A 22,312-nucleotide genomic window follows, 5' to 3' on the forward strand; every position below is an offset into this window, starting at 1 on the left:
AGAACCAAAATTTAAAAATAAATTATATTTTTTATTTACATGAACATATAAATTCAAATAAAATAGATATTTAATTTTAATTAATATTTTTAATTAATTTAGTAATTTTAATTAATTAATTTTTAATTAATTTATTTTTAATTAATTAATTAGGGGGTACTTGTTAATAATGAAAATTTAAGAAGGGGTACGCGGATATCTGAAGTTTGAGAAACACTGCACTAGTGTATATGTTACCGCTAAAGTGCGAAAACCGTTAATGTGCACATTATCTAGCTAATCTGCAGATTAACCGATTTGCTCCGTTAACGTGCGGAATCAAGTGTTTTCCACATTTTACCTAGGTAATGTGCACATTAACGGCTTCCGTATCGTTAAAGTTCAAAAGTTTGTTTCTCTCATTTCCTTTCCCTACTCCTTCCCCCCTCTCCCTCCACTTTTAGTTTGGTTTTTAATAAGTAAACATAATTTTATCATATGTTTTTTTTCTTAATTGTAATAATATTTTAAACCGTTTGATTCCTTGTATTATATTAATTGATTGATGATTGATTCTATCAACTAATTTGTTGATTGTTTGATTGTATTAACTTGATTCTTTAAATATCAAAAAATAAATAAATAACATTATCTTAATTTAAACATACAGAAACGTTGCTGTTGTTCCAGCAAAGATCTTATTTTCACTTTAACGAGTTCCTAGTAGGTAATGTGCAGATTACCTAGGTAATTTGAGAAATGAAACAATTTTCCGCACATTAACGGATCACCGTAGTTAATCTGCACAATACCTAGATAATCTGCAGAATAACTGATTTCTGCACTTTAGTGGTAACATATATAAGAAGTAAAACATTTCAGCCTATTTAGATACAGCTTTTAATGAAGACAGCAAATTAAATATATAAAAAGAGAACAGAATAAACAAAGCTGGTATGGTGAAGAGCATTGAATAAATTTAAATGGAATAAGAGAAGAAATCAGCCAAAATACTAAATTACAAGACAGTTTTCAAGCCAGTTTTAAGCTATGGATCTGAGAGTTGTGTTAGAAATAAAGCACTTGATCAAAAACTAGAGACCACAGATATGGGAGTTCAGAGAAATATTAGGGGAGTGAACAGATAGCATCAATGACAGAATCATATTAAAAATGAAGATATTAGGAAGGGACTTGACATTGTTAGCATTCAGAAATGTGTGAGAAGAGCTAATCTAAGGCGGTATGACACTTAGACAGAATGAAAGACAAACAGCAAAATAATTTTTTTTTTCCCAGGATGACAAGAAAAAGACTTAGAGGAAGACCACTGAACAGTATGTAGTGCCCTAGAACACCAAAACATTATATATGACACTACTGGAGTGTTGACAAGTAATAGACTCATTTGAAAGAAAACTGTAGACAGATTAGTAATAATGTAAACTAATTTAATATCTGACCTTAAAATTCCATCAGGATTGGATAACTAGTAAAGTGCTGTATTTTAAATGGAGTACATATTTTCTAGATCTATTTATTAATCTAACTATTTATTTATAAATCTAACTGAAAAAAAAATTAAATTAGAAGGAAAGAAAAAAGATGTTTCCCAGAGATTGCATCCGATACTACCTCACTTACCACCATAGTGTTATCACAACAAGCGGAACAAGTACAAGATGTTGCATGTGGCTGAATGATGTTTTCTTCTATTAAACACTGAAGAGTTCTTCCTGCATAGCGAATGCTTCTTTTCCAATCTTTACTATTTCCTCGTCCACACAGTGCTTCAAATTCAGAAGGTGTGCACCATGCATCCTCTACTTTTATACATCTACCACGTCCTCCTACATAAAACAAAGTAAAATATGTAAAGAAAAAAAAAAAATCTGTGAATAGTTAATTTCTTGTAAAAGCTTGTAAGTTTTTAATAATATTTAATATGTGATAATATTTAATCACAGCATTGACTGAAATTCTTAACATGCACATATGTCAGACAATGCAATATAATCAGCACACCACACACTCCTATGATTACTAATATATGTCAGGAAAAAAAAAGTTTTATTTGGTCATGAATAACTACAAACACAATGAAACCTACTAGTTTTGCTACTACAGCTTGCATTATATAAAATATATATAAATAAATGCAATATGGCAAGCAAAAATTATAATATTACCAAAACAAACTATGTAGGGACTGTTACAAAATTTATATTATACCGAAACTATGTGGAGTTTGTGAAGTGGCATGAGTTAGCTATTGTTCAGCAGCATGTGCAGATGGTGGAGTGAAAAGATGAAGTCCAACGTATGAAAAGATCTGATAAACAATTTCCAAATATAACACAATATTAATCCTTAATTACTATTGGGTGTGCATTGTGAAAAGATTACCATAGTAGATTCCTTTATGTTGCAAGAAGTAAAATTTTCTTCAATTAAAGCAAGGAATTCTTATCCCACCCAATGTTATGGGATGTGTGAGAAAAAATATAAGCAGAATAAGAGCTCTATGTCTTACATTAAAAGCTACCCATTTAAAACTTATATCAAAAATTTAATTCTAAATATGTCTGATATATTGTTCAGCTTTGCATCAGCTCACTGTTTACCAACAATCCCTTAAATAACATCTTAACACTTAAAAAACAAAAAATGTTTTTCTTCTTGATATCATTAATCTCTTTCCTTTGCCATCATTCCTGCTATTTCTGTTGAACGAATAAACTTTACAAAAAGACAAAATATAATGCTGAGGATTCCTCCAGCCAACTTTTCATGGGCAACTTTAAAAGCACTCTCTTGACATCCTCTTTTGTAGATGTGTTTTCCATTTGGTCTCAATGTCCAAACACATTACTCTTTCCTCTTTCAATCAAGAGTCAACATCCATAACAATACAAAAGGTTGTTTGCAAGGATAGAAAAATCAGAACTCCATGGTGAACACATTAAATTAAAGAGGCAGTGAAGGAAAAGATGAAAACATTTAAAAGTTCCTGGCAATAAGTCAGCTTGTGCTCTTAGAGAATACAGAGACAAATGGTAAGAAAGCTAAACACTGTAAAACTAGCTAAACAAAAATCATCAGAATACTGTGGTACATAGAAAATAAATATCAAGAAGGTAGCAAGATATTCTGCAGGTTGTTGAAAAAGCTCAGAAATGGAGAAAAGAGTGTTGCAAAAGGAATTAAAGATGATAAAGGTGACATCAAAACTGGAGAAAAAGATATCATTAATGTATTATTATTACGGGCAACTCCAAGGAGTCCTTAGACTCATCGAGAGAGGGCCTAAACATCATGTCAAGAACAACTATTCAGCATCCACACAGGATCTATCATACTTTGCTTTAAACTTACTCACAGTCGTGACCCCTACAACAGACACTGGCAGCTTATTCCACCTCATTCACCACTCTCCAAGCAAAGTAAGTACTTTGAAAAATTGCTAAATGAAACAAGCAGTGACAGCAAAATGGTAAAAAAAACACTCAACAGGCATGCAATCAGGAATATATATCCATACGTGACGTACTAAAAGCCTGAAATGTGGAAAGGCAGCAGGAATAGATGACATTCGACCAGAAATGCTCAAGTATGGAGGTAGAAAAGTCTTACAGTGCTGCATAGTTCAGAAGGCCTGGATAGAGGAAAGAATTCCAAATGATTGGAGTAGAGCTCTCATAGTACCCATATATAAAAAGGGAAATAAAACTGAATGTGAGAATTACAGAGGTATTTCCCTACTGATTGTTCCTGGTAAGATATATGCAAGTATACCTGAGAAATATTTAAGAAAGATTGTGGATGGGAAGCGTGGTGAAGAACAAGCTGGATTCAGGCCAAATAGAGACTGTCAGGTTCATATTTTCACTTTACGACAAATAGTTGAGAAATCATGGGAATATAACAAAGATCGGTATTTAAGTTTTGTAGATCTGGAAAAGGCATATGACAAGGTACAAAGAGAAAAGCTATTCAAAATGCTTTTCTGTTCTTAGTCTTTATTTGAGTTGTAAGTCAGCAGTTAGAATTGAAGTAGAGGAAGATGGTTTAATGTTAAATCCGGTATCAGACAAGGATGTACATTATCCCCTCTGTTATTCATTATCTATATGGATCACATTATGAAGGAAAGTGGTATTAAACCTGATATCAAAATTGGAGATGTTAATCTTAGCTCTTTACTTCATGCAGATGATGGTATACTTCTAAATAAATCTGGTACAAGTCAGCAAGATTCCCTGACTAAATTGAATAACTGTTGTAATAGATATGGTATGAAGGCCAGCAATAACAAGACAAAGACAATGAAAATAGGCAGAAGCATTGAAAATATCAATTGCATTGTGAATGGAGAACCTATAGAACAAGTAAAACATTTCAGCTACTTAGGCATGAGTTTTAGTGAAGATGGTAAATTAAATATGGAAATAGACAACAGAATCAACAAAGCTAGTATGGTAGGAAGTCAACTGAATAAATTTATATGGAATAAGAGAGAAATTAGTCAAAACACTAAATTAGCTGTATACAAGACAGTGTTCAAGCCAATCTTAACTTATGGGTCTGATAGCTGGGTTAGAAATAAAACACTTGACCAAAGACTAGAGACTGCAGATATGAGAGTCCTAAGAAAGATTAGGGAGTGTGAACAGAAATGGCATCAATGGCAATATCATATTAAAAACAAGGATGTTAGAAAAGAACTTGACATTGTTAGCATTCAGGCATGTGTTAGCAGAGCTAATCTGAAGTGGTCATTTAAACAGAATGGGAAAAGGAAAGATTAGCAGAACATAATGACAGAACATTCTGTCAGCCAGGTTGGCAGAAAAAAGACCCAGAGGAAGACCAAGATGTAGGTGGATTGATGCAGTAAAAATTGCCTTAGAAGACAGAAATATAAGCTCTGATAATGTTGGAGTCTTGAGAGATAACAGATTGATTTTGAGGAAAAATGTTGATAGGAAGTTAGTGATGATGTAAGTTCTTCATGTAGTACTATCATAATATCCTGTACACTCCTTGAGGATGCATGTCAGGAATTTGATGATGACAAAGATGATCTTAATTATGGGGGTAAACTGAAAATCTGCTATACAAATTAAAATAAATTCTTAACATTTTTCATAACTTTTTTTCTAACATGTGGCTATCATGCACTTGCTGTTTATAGTATTCCAAACAGTATTATAACAATCTCTCTTGTGATTGTCAGAGGAATCTAACATGTGGCTGTCATGCACTAGCTGTTTATAGTATTCCAAACAGTATCTCTCTTGTGATCGTCAGAGGAACAAACAAGTGTTGTGCACTTCGTATATTTCCAGAATTTCATATCAGCCAATATTTCTTTGTATGTGGCTTCTGTATATGGCATGAAATATTTGTCATGCTTGGTGATAATCTGTGGTGCAAGGAATTCAAATATGGACAGATCAGACTCATTGATTCTGAAAGTTCTCATCAGCTAAGAAGTGCAGATGATGTTGATATGTTTGCTGTACTCTGTATTCCAAATCAAATCACATTACATAGTTTGTGTACTGCCATCTACATGTCAACATATATATTTACTGCAGTTGGATTGCATCATGATAGGCACCTGGTCCATAGCCAGTCTGACTCAACAGCATCTCACTTACTGAAACTAGGAGGTTCTTCATTACCCTCCTTATACTGGACTGTCTGCTAATAATGGCTACTTGATGCTACATTCTAGGAACACAAAAACTGCATAACATCTCATAGCATGTTGGATAAATGTTGACAGGAAGTTAGTAATGATGTAAGTTCTTCATGTAGTGCTATCATATCCTGTACACCCCTAAAGGGTACATGTCAGGAATTTGATGATGATAAAGTATCACATAGAATAAGAAACAATTTTTGTTATTTTCTCAACTAGTTTCAAGAAATTATTTTATTTCACTTCAACTCTAGTGAAAAATATTTGAACATAAATAACAATGGAAAGCATGCAATCACTATCCTGCTGGCTGCTCGTTTGTGGATTGCTGTATACTACTAGTAGATCTGAGCATGTTGTGATGAATTAGTGAAGACAAACTAACGTATAATCATGCCTTGTTTTATTTTGTTGCACTGTATAAGGATGTTCCATCATTTCAGCTGATTCTCTTGAATGCTCTAGAGAAAAAATCTATGTGGAGCATTTTTGTTTGTTGTCATACTACTGGATGTTCTTCATGACTTATTTTTCACGGTATTAACAACACCACAAACACTTTTATCAACAAGGATGTTTTATTAACGCTAATATTTCGCCGATTTTCAACTCAGCATCATCAGAGCACAACACACATGTAAACGCGACAGTGAGTGAGTGAAACAATATAATTGCAGAAAGACAAAAGATCTAAAGTCCTATTTTTGGCGCCCTCTAACGGGGGAAAAAAAAAAAAAAAAAAAAAAAAAAAAAAGGCAGCAGTTATCCAGGAGTTTTTCTTAGGATAACCGTCTCCCAAATTTTTGGCAAATTAATGCAACCATATTTGTTAAGGTTGGGAGAATTCTTCAAAGCCATTGCTGACTCAAAAAATAGTCTTTCAGATCTATAACGACTCCTAAATAGCACATTCGTTTTCCTCCATCTAATCCTGTGTGAAGGAGTGTCCAAAGCGTGGTCTGCCAGTCCCGACTTGCCATAGTAATAGTAGCGAATGTATCTTTCATGTTCTTCCAGGCGGATGTTCACTGATCTTCCTGTTTGCCCATAATAGGCCAAGTCACAGTCACATGGAACTTCATACACTCCTGGGTGTGCTAAAGGGTGAAGTTTATCCTTTGGTGAGCGGATCAGAGTTGCCAGCTTGACATGAGGCTTGAAGGTGGTGCGAAGGCCATGTTTCAACAATACTTTGGCTATCTTTTCTGATGTACCTCTGATATAGGGAATAGAAATGGTCATGTTGTATTCTTGTGTATTGGGGGGGGGGGGGGGCAGAGTAATGGGCCTATGTAGTATTTTTTCTATTTTGTAGGGATTGTAGCCGTTGGCTAAGAACGCATGGCGCAGGTACTGGAGTTCAGTGGTCAGAGCTGTATCGTTAGAACAAATGGCTCTGGCTCTGTGTGTAAGTGTTTTTAAAATGCCGTACTGTTGGACTGGATGATGATGTGATTGTTTATGTAGGTATCTTACTGTGTGTGTAGGCTTCCTGTAAATAGAAAAAGATAGTGATCCATCTGAAAGGCGGGTGACTAATGTGTCAAGAAATGGTAAACAGTTATTGGATTCTTTTTCTACTGTGAAGTGAATTTTGGGGTGTTGGCTGTTTAGGTAGGTGACAAAAGCATCCAAAGTGTCTTGTCCATGGGGCCAGATGGCAAACACATCATCTACATAGCGCAACCACACTAGTGGCTTGTATGTAGCTGTGTGTGTTTCACTCACTCACTGTCGCGTTTACATGTGTGTTGTGCTCTGATGATGCTGAGTTGAAAATCAGCGAAATATTAGCGTTAATAAAACATCCTTGTTGATAAAAGTGTTTGTGGTGTTGTTAATACCGTGAAAAATAAGTCATGAATAACCAGCAACACCTAAGCTTATCTGTTAGATTACTGGATGTTCTGTTTCAGTTGTATGTGCTGCTAGTCTTGATTTGTTTCTTCTTTCGTTCTCAACATCCTTTAAGTGTTCTGATCGGAGAAACTTTCCAGATCTGCTTGCCTATCTAATGCGGTGTAAATTACAACTGATCTTGTAGACATCTGGTCTAGTTTTTTAAGCGACAGATGTGGAAGTTTAAGATGATTAGAGATGTTGTTGGTTGGGCAGAGGACAACCTTTATATTTTGTTGGTGAAGCAACCTTGATATTTTGTCTGTGACTGATTGTTTATATGAGAGAATCACTGCACTTCTAAAGTCTTAGTTTTGTTGTTCATCTGACTGTTTGGAAGGCTGAAGTAAGATTTTTTTTTTTGCAAATGCACTAGTGTAGCCATTTTTTGGAGGATTGAACTCTGTTCTATTTTCTATGTCAGTGGAAATTTTGTAAGCACTACTGCATAAAGAACACATGATGCCAATTTCTTTTTCCCCTACATGCCATATCCCTATTTTTTGGGATGTGGTGTATACATAACATACTTTATTTGTTGGCTTCCTATAAACTGAGAAATTGAGTGCATTTTGTTTGGATACCTCAAATGGTGTACCCAAAAATGGTAAAGACCTGTTTGCTTCTGAATTTAATTCAAGGATGAAGGTCATTAAGAAAGGTGACAAAATCTTCTAATTGGATAATAGTACCCATCACCGTATCTTTGCCAAATTTTTGGTTGCATTCCTTGATACTGAAAGTTTTTTTTTTTTCCAAATCACTCCATGAATAGGTTTGCTAACAAGGGAGAGAGATTGTGAGAGAGCCCATTGCTATTCCTTCAATCTGTTCAAAATATTCATCTTGAAATTTGAAAAATGTACTTTTGATGCAGTGTTTAAAGAGATCTATTGTGGGAGATCTGAAGGGCGCTTGTTCCTAATGATATACTTGCAAGCCTGGACATAGTAAATCTGAAACAAAACATCAAGTAATATGGCAACAAACAAAATGCTCTGCATAGATTGCCATTTTTCTTAAGGGCATTCAAAGAATCAGCCTGAAATGACAAAACAATGACGTAAAATCATCCCTGGTTTTTTGCACTGTACAGTGCAAGAAACCAGGGATGATTTTATGTTAAGCTTGGTCTTCACTAATTCATTATGACACAATCTACCAGAAGTATACAGCAATCCACGAACGAGCAGCCAGAGTGATAACAATTCCACACTTGCCATTGTTATTCATGTTCCAACATTTTTCACTAGAGTTGTTAACTGTTATTACTTATTTGTTAGTTTATTCATATAATTACATGAATAAATAGTATATCAGTTAGATCAGTATTTCCCAACGTTTTTTGGATCATGCCCCACCTCAACGCCTCAAAGATTTTGATGTCCCCCCCGCCTCACCGACAATGGCGAGTGTTTTGAGTATATCAGTGATGAGGTGACGAATGCAACATCATTTTCTAATTGCCCCCAAAATATTCAAATTGCCCCCCTGTGGGCGTACACCCCCATGTTGAGAAACACTGGGTTAGATGGATTGGCTCTCTGAATAATACCAAGTTGTGCATAATGGAGCAGTGTCTCAAAAAACGAGGATAACCAGTGGCATGCCCCAAGGATCTGTTCTTGGACCCCCCTGCTGTTTAATTTGTTTGTAAATGATATATTGTGTGGACTGACTGGGGATCTTCAAATGCCTGATGATGACGATGATGCGAAGTCGGGAAGAATTAGAAGTAGCACTGCTAATGTTAAGTCCCTTAAGGAAGATTTGAATACTTTCGACTTGGACAAGGTAGTGGAATTGTAGTTTAACATTAATAAGTGCAAGGTGTTGCATTTTGGAGTGCAGAAACATAAAGCTGTGTACTATACTGATGGAACTGTACTGCAGGAAGTAGGATTTTTTTTGATAATGTACAAGTGTAGCCATTTTTTTGGAAGATTGAACTCTGTTCCTTTTGTCTATGTCAGTGGAAATTTTGTAAGCACTATTCCATAAAGAACAGATGATACCAAGATCTGGAAGTGATGGTTGACAGTAGACTGAAGTTTAGAGGGGCATTGCAAAGACTGCACATTGTAGTGCCACTATGATAAGAAGTACTGACATGTAGAAATAAGGAGGTAGTTATGCCAAACCTGTGCTCAGATTTGGTCTCTGGATTTCATTGTAATGTGGAAACACTGGAGAAAATCCAGAGACAAGTGACTAAGACAATATCAGGACTCTTGAATGTTGGCTATGGAGAGAATGTTGAAGGAATGTGGATTGCAGAGTTTGGTGATTAGAGAAAAACAGGTGATGTGATAGACATTTAAGTTGGTGAGGGGATTATACATAGAGTAAGAGGCAAGAAGGAAAGAACTAGAACCCTGGAAATTATATAAAAGTGTGGTGAAGGGTGCAAGGAGTAGATTTTTTACATGGAGAACTGTGAGTGAACAGACCACATTACCAAAATATGTTGTTAATGTAGGGAGTGGTAAGTATTTTAAGATTCAGTATGATAAATATGTCAGTTGAATGAACCCGTCATGATGAGTCTGCTGACACCATGGAGGGTGTAATAATAATAGTTATCCTGATGAAGTAAAACAAAGGAATTTCATGAAACTAGTCATGAAAATAAATATGGTTTCTTATTGTATGTGATACTTTATTTTTGTGGAAATATACTGGATAACACATTCCTAGAATGTCCTCTCTCCACAGAAGCCTTCGCAACGAAATCATAAATGACATCAATATAGAAGTTAAACTGCAGCAGCCAATACACAAATACTGGGTCTTCTGAGTCTGGCTCCCACTGTTGAGACCTCAATAAATTTTGAAGCAAATATGGATAATGGCCCTTCCCATAATGCATAGAATTATACACATCAGAAAGAGGGACATGATGTAACTAGCCTTTATATACAAGTAGCCTGGTCGTGAAGATACTTCACACACAAACTTTTGCTTACACTTGGATAAAGGATTAAACTGAGAATATGATTTCTTGGCATCTTTAGTTTATACAAACACTATATCCTATATCCTCTTGGAGGTGATCTCTTCCTCATACACAACTCAGTAATATTCAGCAAAACCAACAATCAAGAACCAATTTAATATGTACCCCTTAACTGTTTCTGGAAGTGGCATTTATTTAAAATTATTAAAATTGTCATTCAGGCAATTTTAATTGCTTTGGTCCTAAAATTGAAGTTTCACCTCTGGTGTGTGGTGTTTTTTTTTTTTTTTTTTTTATTAAATTCTGGCATGAATAATGTAAAATAGAACACAATGACCTCTTTTCTCATATTATGCATTTCCAACTAACGGATGATGTACCTATGATTTTTCAAGTGGGATTACATAACACGCAGTATAAGGTTGCATAACACGTAATGTACTTACCTCTTGTCATTAAATACTAACCTGAACCAAACCTATTTTTGTGTAGTTCGCCTTTTATATTACGACACCTCACTGGTAACACCGGATCAAAAACGGACGGATCCCAGTTGTATTTAAACTTCCTATCAGTGTTTGTAAGAGGTGTTCCTGGCGTAGGGGAAGGTGTCAATGGTGGTTGCGAATTTTTTAAAACAGCTGCATCAATGGCAGATTGGTCATGAATAACAATATGTGTAGTTTTGATGGCAGCATCTTGAAGTTGCTCAGCGAACAATCTTTGAGAAGTAGCTACGAGCACACTCGGCAAAGTACCCACACTAACTACTGTTTGTGGTTCTGCAACTACTGCTTCCGAACCTTCATTCGGAAGGTCCTCGGCAATATCGGCTGTGGTCATCACGGCAACGTTCGTTACTTCGTTCGTTTCTCCGTTTTCCATATTTTACCATATCCTTTTTCTTTGTCAAAATAAACTTAAGTAACTATTATTTCTTAACGACATTTTGATGCAGAAACAAAACACTAAACAAAGTATAATGATACAAAATGGCCCCATATTTAATCGTTTATTTTCGTTTCCGTCCGAATATGAATTAGATGATCCGAAAATGCGAAAGAGAAACTACCGAATACCGATATAAGTCGAGGATCAATGATTCGAAATTAAGCGTTGGATCATATTTCTTGTTATGAAAAGCTATCAACAGTATTTTTTTAATTAACTTGATGTATGTTATGTAATATGTTTTTCCTATATTGGCGTGGGTATCAGAGCAGAAATATTTACGTAATCTACGTGTTATATATAAGGAATATTAAGTTGGATCAAATACCAGTTAAGAGGAGATATCGAATTCTAATAACTTGATTATCATCATAATTCAAATTAATACTTAGTAATATATTTTTGTTTTAAGCATTTCCAACATCATGTAATAGTAATACGTATTTTTAAGTGTGTACCATTTAGAATTATCGCGCCAGCGAATGTAACCAGTGATTTAATATAATTGGGTCATCACAATTCGAACGCCTGCTTAAGGGTTAAAGATTTATTATTATTATTTCAGTCAGCGAAAATGCCGTTTTTCCTGCTTAATCTGATTAAAAAAAAGTACTGTAACCTCAGAAATTATAACACTGTTCTGTCCAGTAGTGGTTGCCAGGATGTGACATTGCATGTCATTATTATTCTTATTATTATTATAAGGGTATCTCCATGGAGTCAGAAGCCACATCATGGGAGACCAATTATTCATCCGGTACCATTTTACCCCTCATTTAATTTGTTTTGTGTGTATGTGATACATGAAGCCGTCTACAAGTGTATGACCTGGGGAGGTGTCCCTCTTGCCTGAGTCCAAGTGTTTCGGTGCCTCCCAGAACCAGATGACAAGGAACATCGGACATGGTATTCGTATCTGCTAGTTAAGTGTTGAGTGGGAAAATTCTGGAATGTGTTCCAATAGAACAAGCGGGGTTCAGAAGAGATCATAGCTGCACAGATCAGGTCCTTAGCTTAACAACTTACATTGAAGCAGGGCTTCAAAGATACTTGAAGACCACTGCAGTCTTTGTTGACTTGACAGCGGCCTATGATGCTGTCTGGAGGGAGGGACTCATATACAAATTCCTTAAGATCATCCCATGTAAACTACTGGGGCACCTCATAAACGAATTATTATGTGATCGATATTTCAGAGTGGTAAATGGGGGAAGTATCAGTAAACAGAGAGTGCTTAAAAATGGGCTACCACCAGGCTTGGTGTTAGCACCACTGATTTTCAGTATTTACATCGCAGACATCCCTGAAACAGTTAGTAGAAAGTTTGCTTATGTAGGTGATTTAGCTTTGGTAATCAGTGATAAATCTATAGAAAGAACTGAAGAAATATTGATAAATGATATGTTGGCCTTATGGCAGTTCTATAAAAAATGGAGCTTAACACTAAATCCTGGTAAAACTGAATGTTCTTGTTTTCTCCTTAATAACAGACTTGCAAATCAAAAACCAGAGAGGTAAATGTTAATGGGACATTAATCTTGTTTAATCTGACACCTATATACTTAGGGATAACCTTGGATAGAATTCTGTCATATAAACAACATATGATTAATATCGCTGCTAAAGTACGTACTAGAAATAATATAGTTCAGAAGCTCTGCGGTACTACATGGGGCTCAAGTGCTACAACCCTACGGTGCACTGCTTTGGGATTGGTCTACAGCGCAGCAGAGTATGGTGCCCCTGTCTGGCTAAATAGCCACCATGTCAACAAATTAGATGTTCAACTTAATCTCACTATGCACTCAATAACGGGCTGTATTAGAAGCACACCCTTACAATGGCTCCCCATTCTGAGCTATATTTCTTCTCCAGAATTGCGATGACAGGAAGCTCTGCTTCGTGAATATAAAAGAATCCTAAATAACCAAAATCTCCCAATACATAAGCAGATGCTTATGTATTGGGAGATTTATCTGATAGATTAAAATCCAGAAGACCTGCTATTAAAACCATCTGTAATCTTCTCAGTCAGAATGCCAGATTGATGAATAAGTGGGATACACTGTGGACTCAAGCCTAAAGTCTGTAGCTACGTAAATATTCTTCAAAAACCATCTGGATTTGACCTGCCCAGGAATATATGGAAGATTGCTAACAGGATCCGTACAGGTCATGGTGTATGCAGAGACTTACTATCAAAATGGGGAAAGATACCGAATCCTCACTGTCCTTGTGGAGCTGAGACCCAAACCATTCATCATATAGTTCAGGAATGTGAGTTAATGGCATATCCAAGTGAACTAAAGGACATTTTTCACCTATCGCCAGAGGCAATCAATTAGATTAAAAATCCAAATGTAAAAATATGACTAAATTTTTGCTTGATGCTTGTCATATATTTAATATCTGATTTTACTTGTTTGTTTATGTTTTACTTCTTATTTATAATTTTATATATTGTATCTTGTCTATCCGTCGACAACGTGAGGAGCTTAAGGATCTTCCACAGCCATAGCCAAGTTAGCCAGTCTTGGGCGTGGAGAGCAGGATTTTTTCTGCAAGTTTATCTGGGGGTTTTCATCCCAAAGCAGGCAAACCAGCCTTGTGAATACACTCTTTGACAGATATGGAATACTACCATGAATAAGGCTCAACCAACCTATTCCACTGGATTATCGGTTATGGAAGCTTACACAGTAAAATGTGTAGACCTGCGTGAAAGCGTAACCTGCGATGATGATCTTATCTGTATTCATATGTATTTTATTTTACTTCCTTTTAACCATGTGTATATGCCATACGATAAATTAATAAATAGGTGCCTATTGCACCTATCCTTAAACCCATACAGTGATGAAACATTCACAACCACTTCTGGCAACGCATTCACTGTCTTCCAAGCGAAAAAATGTAGTCCTAATACTCTTGTTAGCCACACTTTTACACAATTTCCACAAAACATTCACAACCACTTCTGGCAACCCATTCACTGTCTTCCAAGCAAAAAAATGTAGTCCTAATACTCTTGTTAGCCACACTCTTGCACAATTTCCACAGGTGACCCCTCGTTTTCTCCTTTTTGGACCTTCACAGAGTCAAGAAACTCATTGTGAAAGGTCTTTTTCTCACCGTAAAGTCTATCATACCCATGTAAAGTATGATAGACAGTGATACTTTCACAGAGGGATATTTATGTACATGTTATGTCACCTGAAGCAGCACGATGTCTAGCTGTGGTCCTAACTAGATAAATTAGATTAAATTTTCTCAACTTGTTCTCATGTTCATCATAGAAATCAACTCATCTTTCTTACTTGCTTTTGTGCAAGTAAGAAAGTTTTCTCAGTCTTTCTACATCTTGTCAACTAGATGTATAAAGATGGTAAAGGCTTTATACAACAGATATTATCTCTTCTCGTCAATGCCTGTGTAATTTGTAACAGTCGTGTCTTTGTTATCTCTGAGTTCCCCTAAACCTGAACATCCAGCAGAAAAGGTTTGAAACTTCAAACTTACACTTAATTATGTTAAACTATATCTCCCTCATTCATTTTTCCATCTTTCTGGCCCATTTCATATACTGCTGAACTATTTAATTAATGCACCCATTTTCACATCATCACTATCAAATTGTACCTCAAGCTGGTTTGTTTTTGCACTCGCCACACCAGGCAATGCTTTCTATTCACTCACCACTCTAATAAAAAAAAAAAAAAACCTACTCCTCATGCCATTCTCATACAGCTTTCAGGGATTGCCTTTTGTTCTGTTCTGATCTTCTTTTCTTCTACTCTGTTAGCAGATTAATGAAGGTTATAATTTCTCAACAGCTAATATAGGCCAGGGAATGTGCAGGGTGGTGATGAAGAAGTGTATAAACAACTTGGATTAGTGAATAAAAACAGGTTAATTATTAATATGGGTGATTTTAATATGGCAGTATAGATTGGAATGAAAAGATAGCCTGAGATAGTTATCTCTCAAGTTTTTGAGGGATAACTATCTCAGGCAACATGTAAAAGAGGCACTCGAGGATTGAGAGTTTTAGATCTGATCGTTTGATCAGAAAATGTAATTGTGAGTGGGGTTTTCGCACTTTCCTCCAGTTGGTGGGAGTGATCTAGAAGTGATCACCTGGGTTGTGGCTAGCCATATGCAGACTTCTGTGAGAAAAAGGATATATGTGGAAATACAAGGCTGGTGATTATGACAAGCTTAGGAGATAGCTTGGAGCCAAAACATAGAATGAGTTGAGCAGTAAGATAATAAATATGCTTGAGAACTGACAAAGAAATACATAACAGCATTAGTGTTGGAATGTATTCTGAAGATCAAAAGGCTGAATAAGGTAGGTGTAAAATGAATGAGTAAGAGGCTTAAGCATGAAATCTGAAGGAGAAGAAAGCACTTTGGAGGCAGTACAAGATGAATAATGGTAATAATCAGTTACATGAAGAGTATAAAGAAGAAGCCAGGAGAGTAACTCAGTTAGTAAGGAAAACAAAAGTGCAGTATGAGAAGAGATTGGTAATTCAGGTGAAGAAAAACCCTAGAGTTTTTTAGATATGTGGCAAGTAGAAGGAAGATGGATGAAAATGGTAACTGGTGCAGATGACATTCTTGAGGTATTCAGTGATCAGTTTATAAGGGTTTTTTCAGCCTCATCAGGGTGAAATCATGAGAAAGTTAAGTGTAGCAGACGTAAGCGAGGATGGCTTAATTGTGAGTGAGCAGGAGGTATTTTGAGGAAATAAAAAACTTGTGGGTAAGAGGAATAGAAGAAAGGAGCAGTCTGTTCACATTTTGGTTGGACAGCTGAGGGTTGTAATCTTTGGGGAAGGCAGAGTGGCAGAGACTGTTCCAAAGGACAGAAGTAGATGGAGTGAAAGAGGAGGCAGTGAAGTTAGTTTGTGGAGTTTTAAAATGGATTGCAAAATGGTGTTGGTTAGCAGTGGCTCTTGTTTTTATGATTTTGGAGGAGAGTGGAGGAATAATAGTGGCCATGAAAGTATCTGTAGAAGAGCTGAACGTCTATGAGACAGGGATGAGTCTGTGAGAAAGGGATTGATCATTAATTAGCCAGATTGCCTTTTTCTGGCTAGAATCAAGCAATCTTAGAAAGGATTTTGGTGCACCAACCGAAATATGGAAGCCACATTCCATGACTAGGCAGATTTGGTCTTTGTATAGAGTTAGCAGCTGTGAATGTGTGAAATAGTGTCCTGTGTGAAAAACTACATCAAGTTTTTTGGCAGCTGCAGAAGCTATAGTTGAAATATGGTTGGGCCAGGAAAGACTGGAGGTGCAAGTCAGTCCAAGAAGAGAAATCTGATTGTGTTTGGATGTTTCAGTATTACTGAAGGTAAGGGGGGGGATGCAAGCTCTGAGTTTTGGTAGCATTGAAGTTTACAAAGTTGTCCTTGCTCCACTGGGATATAGCTAGGAGATCTGAGTTCAAGTCCTTGGTTGTGGTAGATGAGTAAGAAATAGGATTCTAATACTCGAGAACTAACAGATTTGCCAGATTAAAGGAGGAATAGAGTGTAAAGTTGTCAACAAAGCTATGGATAGGATTTGAAAGTCTGTGAGAGCAGATATAAAAGGAAGAGAATCGGTGAAAGAACAGAACCCCGGGGTACTCTGTATTGGTGGGGAAATCTGAGGAGAGTGAGCCATTCACCAAGACATATAGTGAGTGACCAGTGAGAAAGTTGTTAATCCAGTTGCAGAATGGAGGAGGCAGACCATAGGATGGCAGTTTTTGAGTAGGCCCCTGTGCCAAAACTGATCAAATACCTTTGAAATGTCTAATAATAATGTTCAATAAGAGTCTTCAACAAAGCAGGTTCTAAGGGAGTGGAAAGAAGGTAAAATCGTTCCACTGCATAAAGATGATAAGGCTTACAAATTATAGACCAATCTGTATATCTGAAGTGTTGGTGAAGGTACTAGAGAGAGAGAGAGAGATTGGTGAGAAGTAGGATACAGAAATGGGTTGATCACAGCAGTATTCTCTGTGGTTATCAGCATGGATTTGTTAAAGGGAGATCATGTTTTATTTACCTACTTATGTTCTGTAACAAGGTGACAAATGTCTTGGACAAGGGAGATACATATACAGTGGTATACTTCGATTTTGCAAAAGCTTTTGATAGACTGCCACACAACAAGCTGTTAAATAAATTGAAACAGATAAGATTGGATAACAGACTTTTTAGTTGGATCAGTGACCAGCTGTCAGATAGGTATCAGAAAGTTGTATATGGCGGTGCCATATCCCGAAAGAGGAAGGTCACTAGTTGTGTGCCGCAGGGATCAGTTTTGGGACCATCGTTGTTCAGTTTGTATATTAATGATATTTGGATGGGTTTGACTAGTGATATGCAGCTGTTTGCAGATGATGAAAAATTGGTTTTGCATCCCATCATTGCTTATAAAATTTGAAATTTTGTAAGCAATGATGGGATGCAAAGTATGCACTTGGTGGGGAAACTTTAAAGGAGCTAGAAGAGATGAGAGATCTGTGAGTGGAAGTGGAGAAGGACACGAATATCTAATGCGAACAAGTTGTGTTTGCATTAGATAATGAATACAGAAATAAAGAGGTTATGATGCCATTGTATAAGGCCTTGATCAGACATCATCATCATTGTGCACAGATTAGGTCACTGGTGGCAAGGATATGTTAGAAAGGATCCAGAGAAAATTCACAAAGGTGGTCAGTGGTCTTTGGAATGTGGAGTACAAGAATGGATTGAGAGAATGTAAATTGCAAAAGCCTTGTGAATAGGAGGGGGAGGATGTGATTATGACGTACAAACCAGTCAGGGGATTGTTGTTATCAGGTTGACATGGAAGAAATTTTTCACAGATAGGAAAGGAGGGGAATAGAACAAGAGGCCATCACTGAAAACTCTATAAGGAGGGTGTGCACAGAGTAGTGATTAGCAGGTTCTTTACATTGAGAATGGTCGGTGAGTGGAATGCGTTGCCTGAGTGCGTTGTGAATATAGACATGTCTAATCAATTTAAGGCACAATTGGATAAGCTTTGTGTGCAATAATGTGTACCTCCCACAATGACTCCGTGGCTCCATGGAGGAAATATGATTAATGGTGTACCACAGAGCTTAATACTTGATCCACTGCTGTTTAATTTGTACATCAATGATATAGATGACGATTCAAGGAGAAATATATGCAGCTATTTGCTGATGATATAAAGCTGGGGAGAGTAATTGTCAATTGATATGATGTAGAGACCCTGCAAGGTGACTTAAATCAGGACTCTGGAATGTTATGTATGGAGAGAGTTGATGGAATGTGGATTGGAGTTTGGTGGATAGGAGGAAAAGAGGTGATATGTAGAGGCATTTAAATTACTGTGGGAATTTTATCAGATTAATTCAGAGGGGATTATAAAAAGAGTAGAAGACGAGAAGGGACGAACCAAAGGCTATCCCTGAAAGTTATGTAAGAGTGTAGTGAAAAGGGGTGTGTGTGAGGAGCAGATTTTTTACTCCTCACACCCGGTATGATAAGTATGTTGTCAGTTGAATGAATCTCCCACAATGAGTCTACTGGCTCCATGAAAGATGTAATAATAATAATAATACCTTTTATCTGTCAAGTGTACAGTCACACTATCTGATAATTGCAGTAATGAATACAGCTGAGTCTAATGTTGAATACTGCAAATATTTTTATGGTATCCCTAGCATAGCTCTATATTTATGCATATACTTAAGCTTGTACTAGAGCTGCTCTGTATTATTAATCTGATATAGATGCTTAGACTAATTATCACTCATGCTGATATTTAGAAGAGAATATACACATCTAGGAATAATAATCAACTAACTAAATGTATTTAGCTACTAAGTTATTAGACTGTTTCACCTTGATCACCAAGGCATCTTCATTGACACAAATGCCCCAAACACATGTGTGCAGATTTACTACTGAGAATGCAAACACTGAATGTAAAAGCTGGTATCCTACAGTCCTAATAGGCACTATCAGTGGGTGCAGTGATGGCATCTTGCTGACGGCCTATGAGATTTTTGTTAAAGTAAAATTTGAATTTCTTTAGACTTGAAAAATGTTGTTGTGACAGATTCTAGAAATAGTCTCTCAGATTTTTATCTCCTTCTATATAAAAGGAGTTTTCATCCATTGGATCTTGTGATCTGTATTTATGACATGGTCTGCCATCCAGGAACAACCATAGTTTGTTTCATTGCTCTTCTAGTTCATCCAAAGTATATTAGTTTGCAGGAGCAAGGGATTTGGTAGACATCAGGATGATTTAGATGCTGGAGAAGATCTTTTGGTGAACAGATAAGGGCAGCTAATATTTGGTATGACTTGAATGGAGTTTATTATTAGGTTACTAAGTGTAAGGTATGGAATAGCTTTAATTGGTGGGGGGGGGCAGAGAGCTCAGTTGGTTTTGTGAAAGTGAAGAAGCTATTGACTGAAAAAAAAAACAGGAAATGATTGATTTCAGTGGAGAGGCTATGTAGGCAAAGCAAATTATTTTAGGCTCTGTTTGCTAAAGTTCTGATAACACGATATTGCTGGAAGAGGTGATGATGGGATAGGACATACCTTTTAGTGTAGGTGGGTTTTCTTTAGGCAGAAGACTGTGGTTCCATTGGGTAGTCAGGTGATCACATTATCAAGGAAGGACAAACAGTTATTTTCCTTTTCACTAGTGAAACAGATTCTCAGGTGTTAGCTACTGAGATGTGCTAATAATATTTCCAACATACAAGGTGTGTTCAAAAAGAAGGCTGAATTGTTTAAATTGCACTTGCTAACCAGCACAGAGAACGTGCTGCGGCTACAGAGCACGCCTAGTGACAGGTTTTGACAACAAACTGCCATTTTCCCCATTCTGCTATGAGCATTAGTCATCAAGTTACATTCGCTGAAGTGAGCATGTGCACAAACTGTTCATCGGATTACTGACAAAGTGACAGTGAAAGAGCTTGAAGAATAATTGTGTGTGTGTGAAATTTTGCTGCAAACTTGGTAAAAATTGATACACGGGTTTATGGCTGTGATGTTGAAACCAAGATGCAATCATCACAGTGGGTGAGGAAAGGGTCTTCTCAACCAAAAACAACACGGATGGGTTGGTCAAAGATCAAGGTGATATTGGTTGTGTTTTTTTTATTGGAAAGGCATTGGCCATTATGAATTTGTATACCACATGGCAAACAAAGAGTTGTACCAGGAAGTTTTAGCATGTTTGAAGGATGCTGTATACAGGAAGAGTCCTGAATTGTGGAAAACCAGACTTGGATGTTACACCACGACAATGTGCCAGCTTATGCATCGCTCCTCATCCACAGTTTTATATGGCAAAACATCAGACATTCGTTGTGCCCAATCTACCCTATTCGCCAGCCCTTAGCTCCATACCTTATACCTTAGCCCCAGCAGACTTTTTCCTGTTTCCCAAACTTAAAACTACTTCGAAAAGACATTATTTCCAAACCATAGAGGAAATTCAGGAAAATGCGATAAGAGAACTGCATGACAGAAAGTGCATTCCAACAATGGAAGGCGATACACCTTGTTGGGAACAGCGATACACCTTTCTCAACATTGTTAGGAACGGTGTATTGCCAGTAGAGGGGACTACTTTGAAGGGGACATGTTTAAAATGTTGTAAAATGAGCAATAAAGTCTTATAGCAAAAGTTCAACATAGCATAGCATATTGTGGGTGCGAGAGAGAGGCAGAGTTTGGCCGTATTTCCAAATGTTCCCTAAAAAGATTGTGGGGGGGGGGGGGGCTGTAACTGTGCCTTCATTTTCTTGTAGGTTTTTCCTTGCTAAGTAAAATAACCAGAGCACACACTAAAAGTGAATGAGACTGATGTGTCAGGGAAAGAGGTCTAGTGAGTTCTGAGGTTTCTTTTAAGCATTAATATATGCTTAAAAGGATCATGTCCCATAAGCAAGCATGGCAGGTGCGACCTGATACCAAAAGAGACTCTTGCGGAACACCACTAGTGACTCACCTCCTCTAAGATATATCATTCCCCAAAACACGATTTGATGATACCTATCAAACAACTGATCTCCAATTCAGTGCACTAATTTACTAAAACGCCCATCCATTCAACTTTAATTATACATCTTATTGGAGGCCTGAAGCAGCTTGAGAAAAGTTCCATGTTTGATCTTAAGAGCAAGGTCTCCAGATTATGTAAATATTAAATAAGGAATACAAAAAAAAAAAATCATAAAAAATCCTTAGCTCCTCCAAGGTACTAATGTATTTTAGGTTTACAACCCTTTCAGAGGTGGGAGTTACAAAACAAAAATTGAAACTTAGGGTGGCGGGGATGGTCAACAGAGGCTTGAAGTTCAGAATGTGTATTGCAGATATTTTACAGACTGCATCGCTGCTGTGATAACAGGAGCGATTCATTCTGTAAAATATGTCAAGTAGAGATAAAGAGGTGGTTGTGCCATTGTAAAACAGTTGTAACTGCTGCATTACTTGTAGTTTCTGCTGTGATGTGAAGACTCTAGACTAAGATAACATCAGACCTTTGGAATGTTTATTATGGAGGAATTCTGATTAAATGTAAATTATGCTTTTCAAGAAATTATATTCTTGTTTAATCCTTTATTCAAGTGCAAGTAAACAAAGTTTGCATTTCAAGTATCTTCACAACCAGGCCACTTGTATATAGAAGTTGATGACTTGATATTAACTGCCTTGGTATCTCATAATTCCAACCACTCTTTCTTATGGACATGTATAATACCATGCATTAGGAGGAGGGGATGGGGTGTC

The 22,312-nt window shown here is 36.7% G+C and overlaps 1 protein-coding gene across 2 annotated transcripts in view; it reads right to left on the minus strand.

The window, feature by feature from the left end:
• The window catches only part of LOC150109134 (deformed epidermal autoregulatory factor 1 homolog), a 118,730-nt gene extending 107,269 nt beyond the window's left edge, over positions 1-11,461 (minus strand). The window contains exons 1-2 of one of the 2 annotated variants that reach the window (XM_090411721.1): positions 11,009-11,461; positions 1,624-1,829 (exon numbers count right to left, since the gene is read on the minus strand). In XM_090411721.1, coding sequence (XP_090267847.1) covers positions 1,624-1,829; positions 11,009-11,426 — 624 coding nt within the window. In that variant the 5' untranslated portion in view covers positions 11,427-11,461. Of the gene's footprint in view, positions 1-1,614; positions 1,830-11,008 lie in introns of both variants that reach the window. The other variant, XM_090411720.1, reaches the window with a different exon arrangement.
• Between the last annotated feature and the right edge of the window lie 10,851 nt (positions 11,462-22,312).

Source organism: Typopeltis vanoorti, chromosome 2, assembly GCF_054136105.1.
Source record: "Typopeltis vanoorti isolate ZY-2024b chromosome 2, IOZ_Tvanoo_1.0, whole genome shotgun sequence".
Lineage (NCBI taxonomy): Eukaryota > Metazoa > Arthropoda > Arachnida > Uropygi > Thelyphonidae > Typopeltis > Typopeltis vanoorti.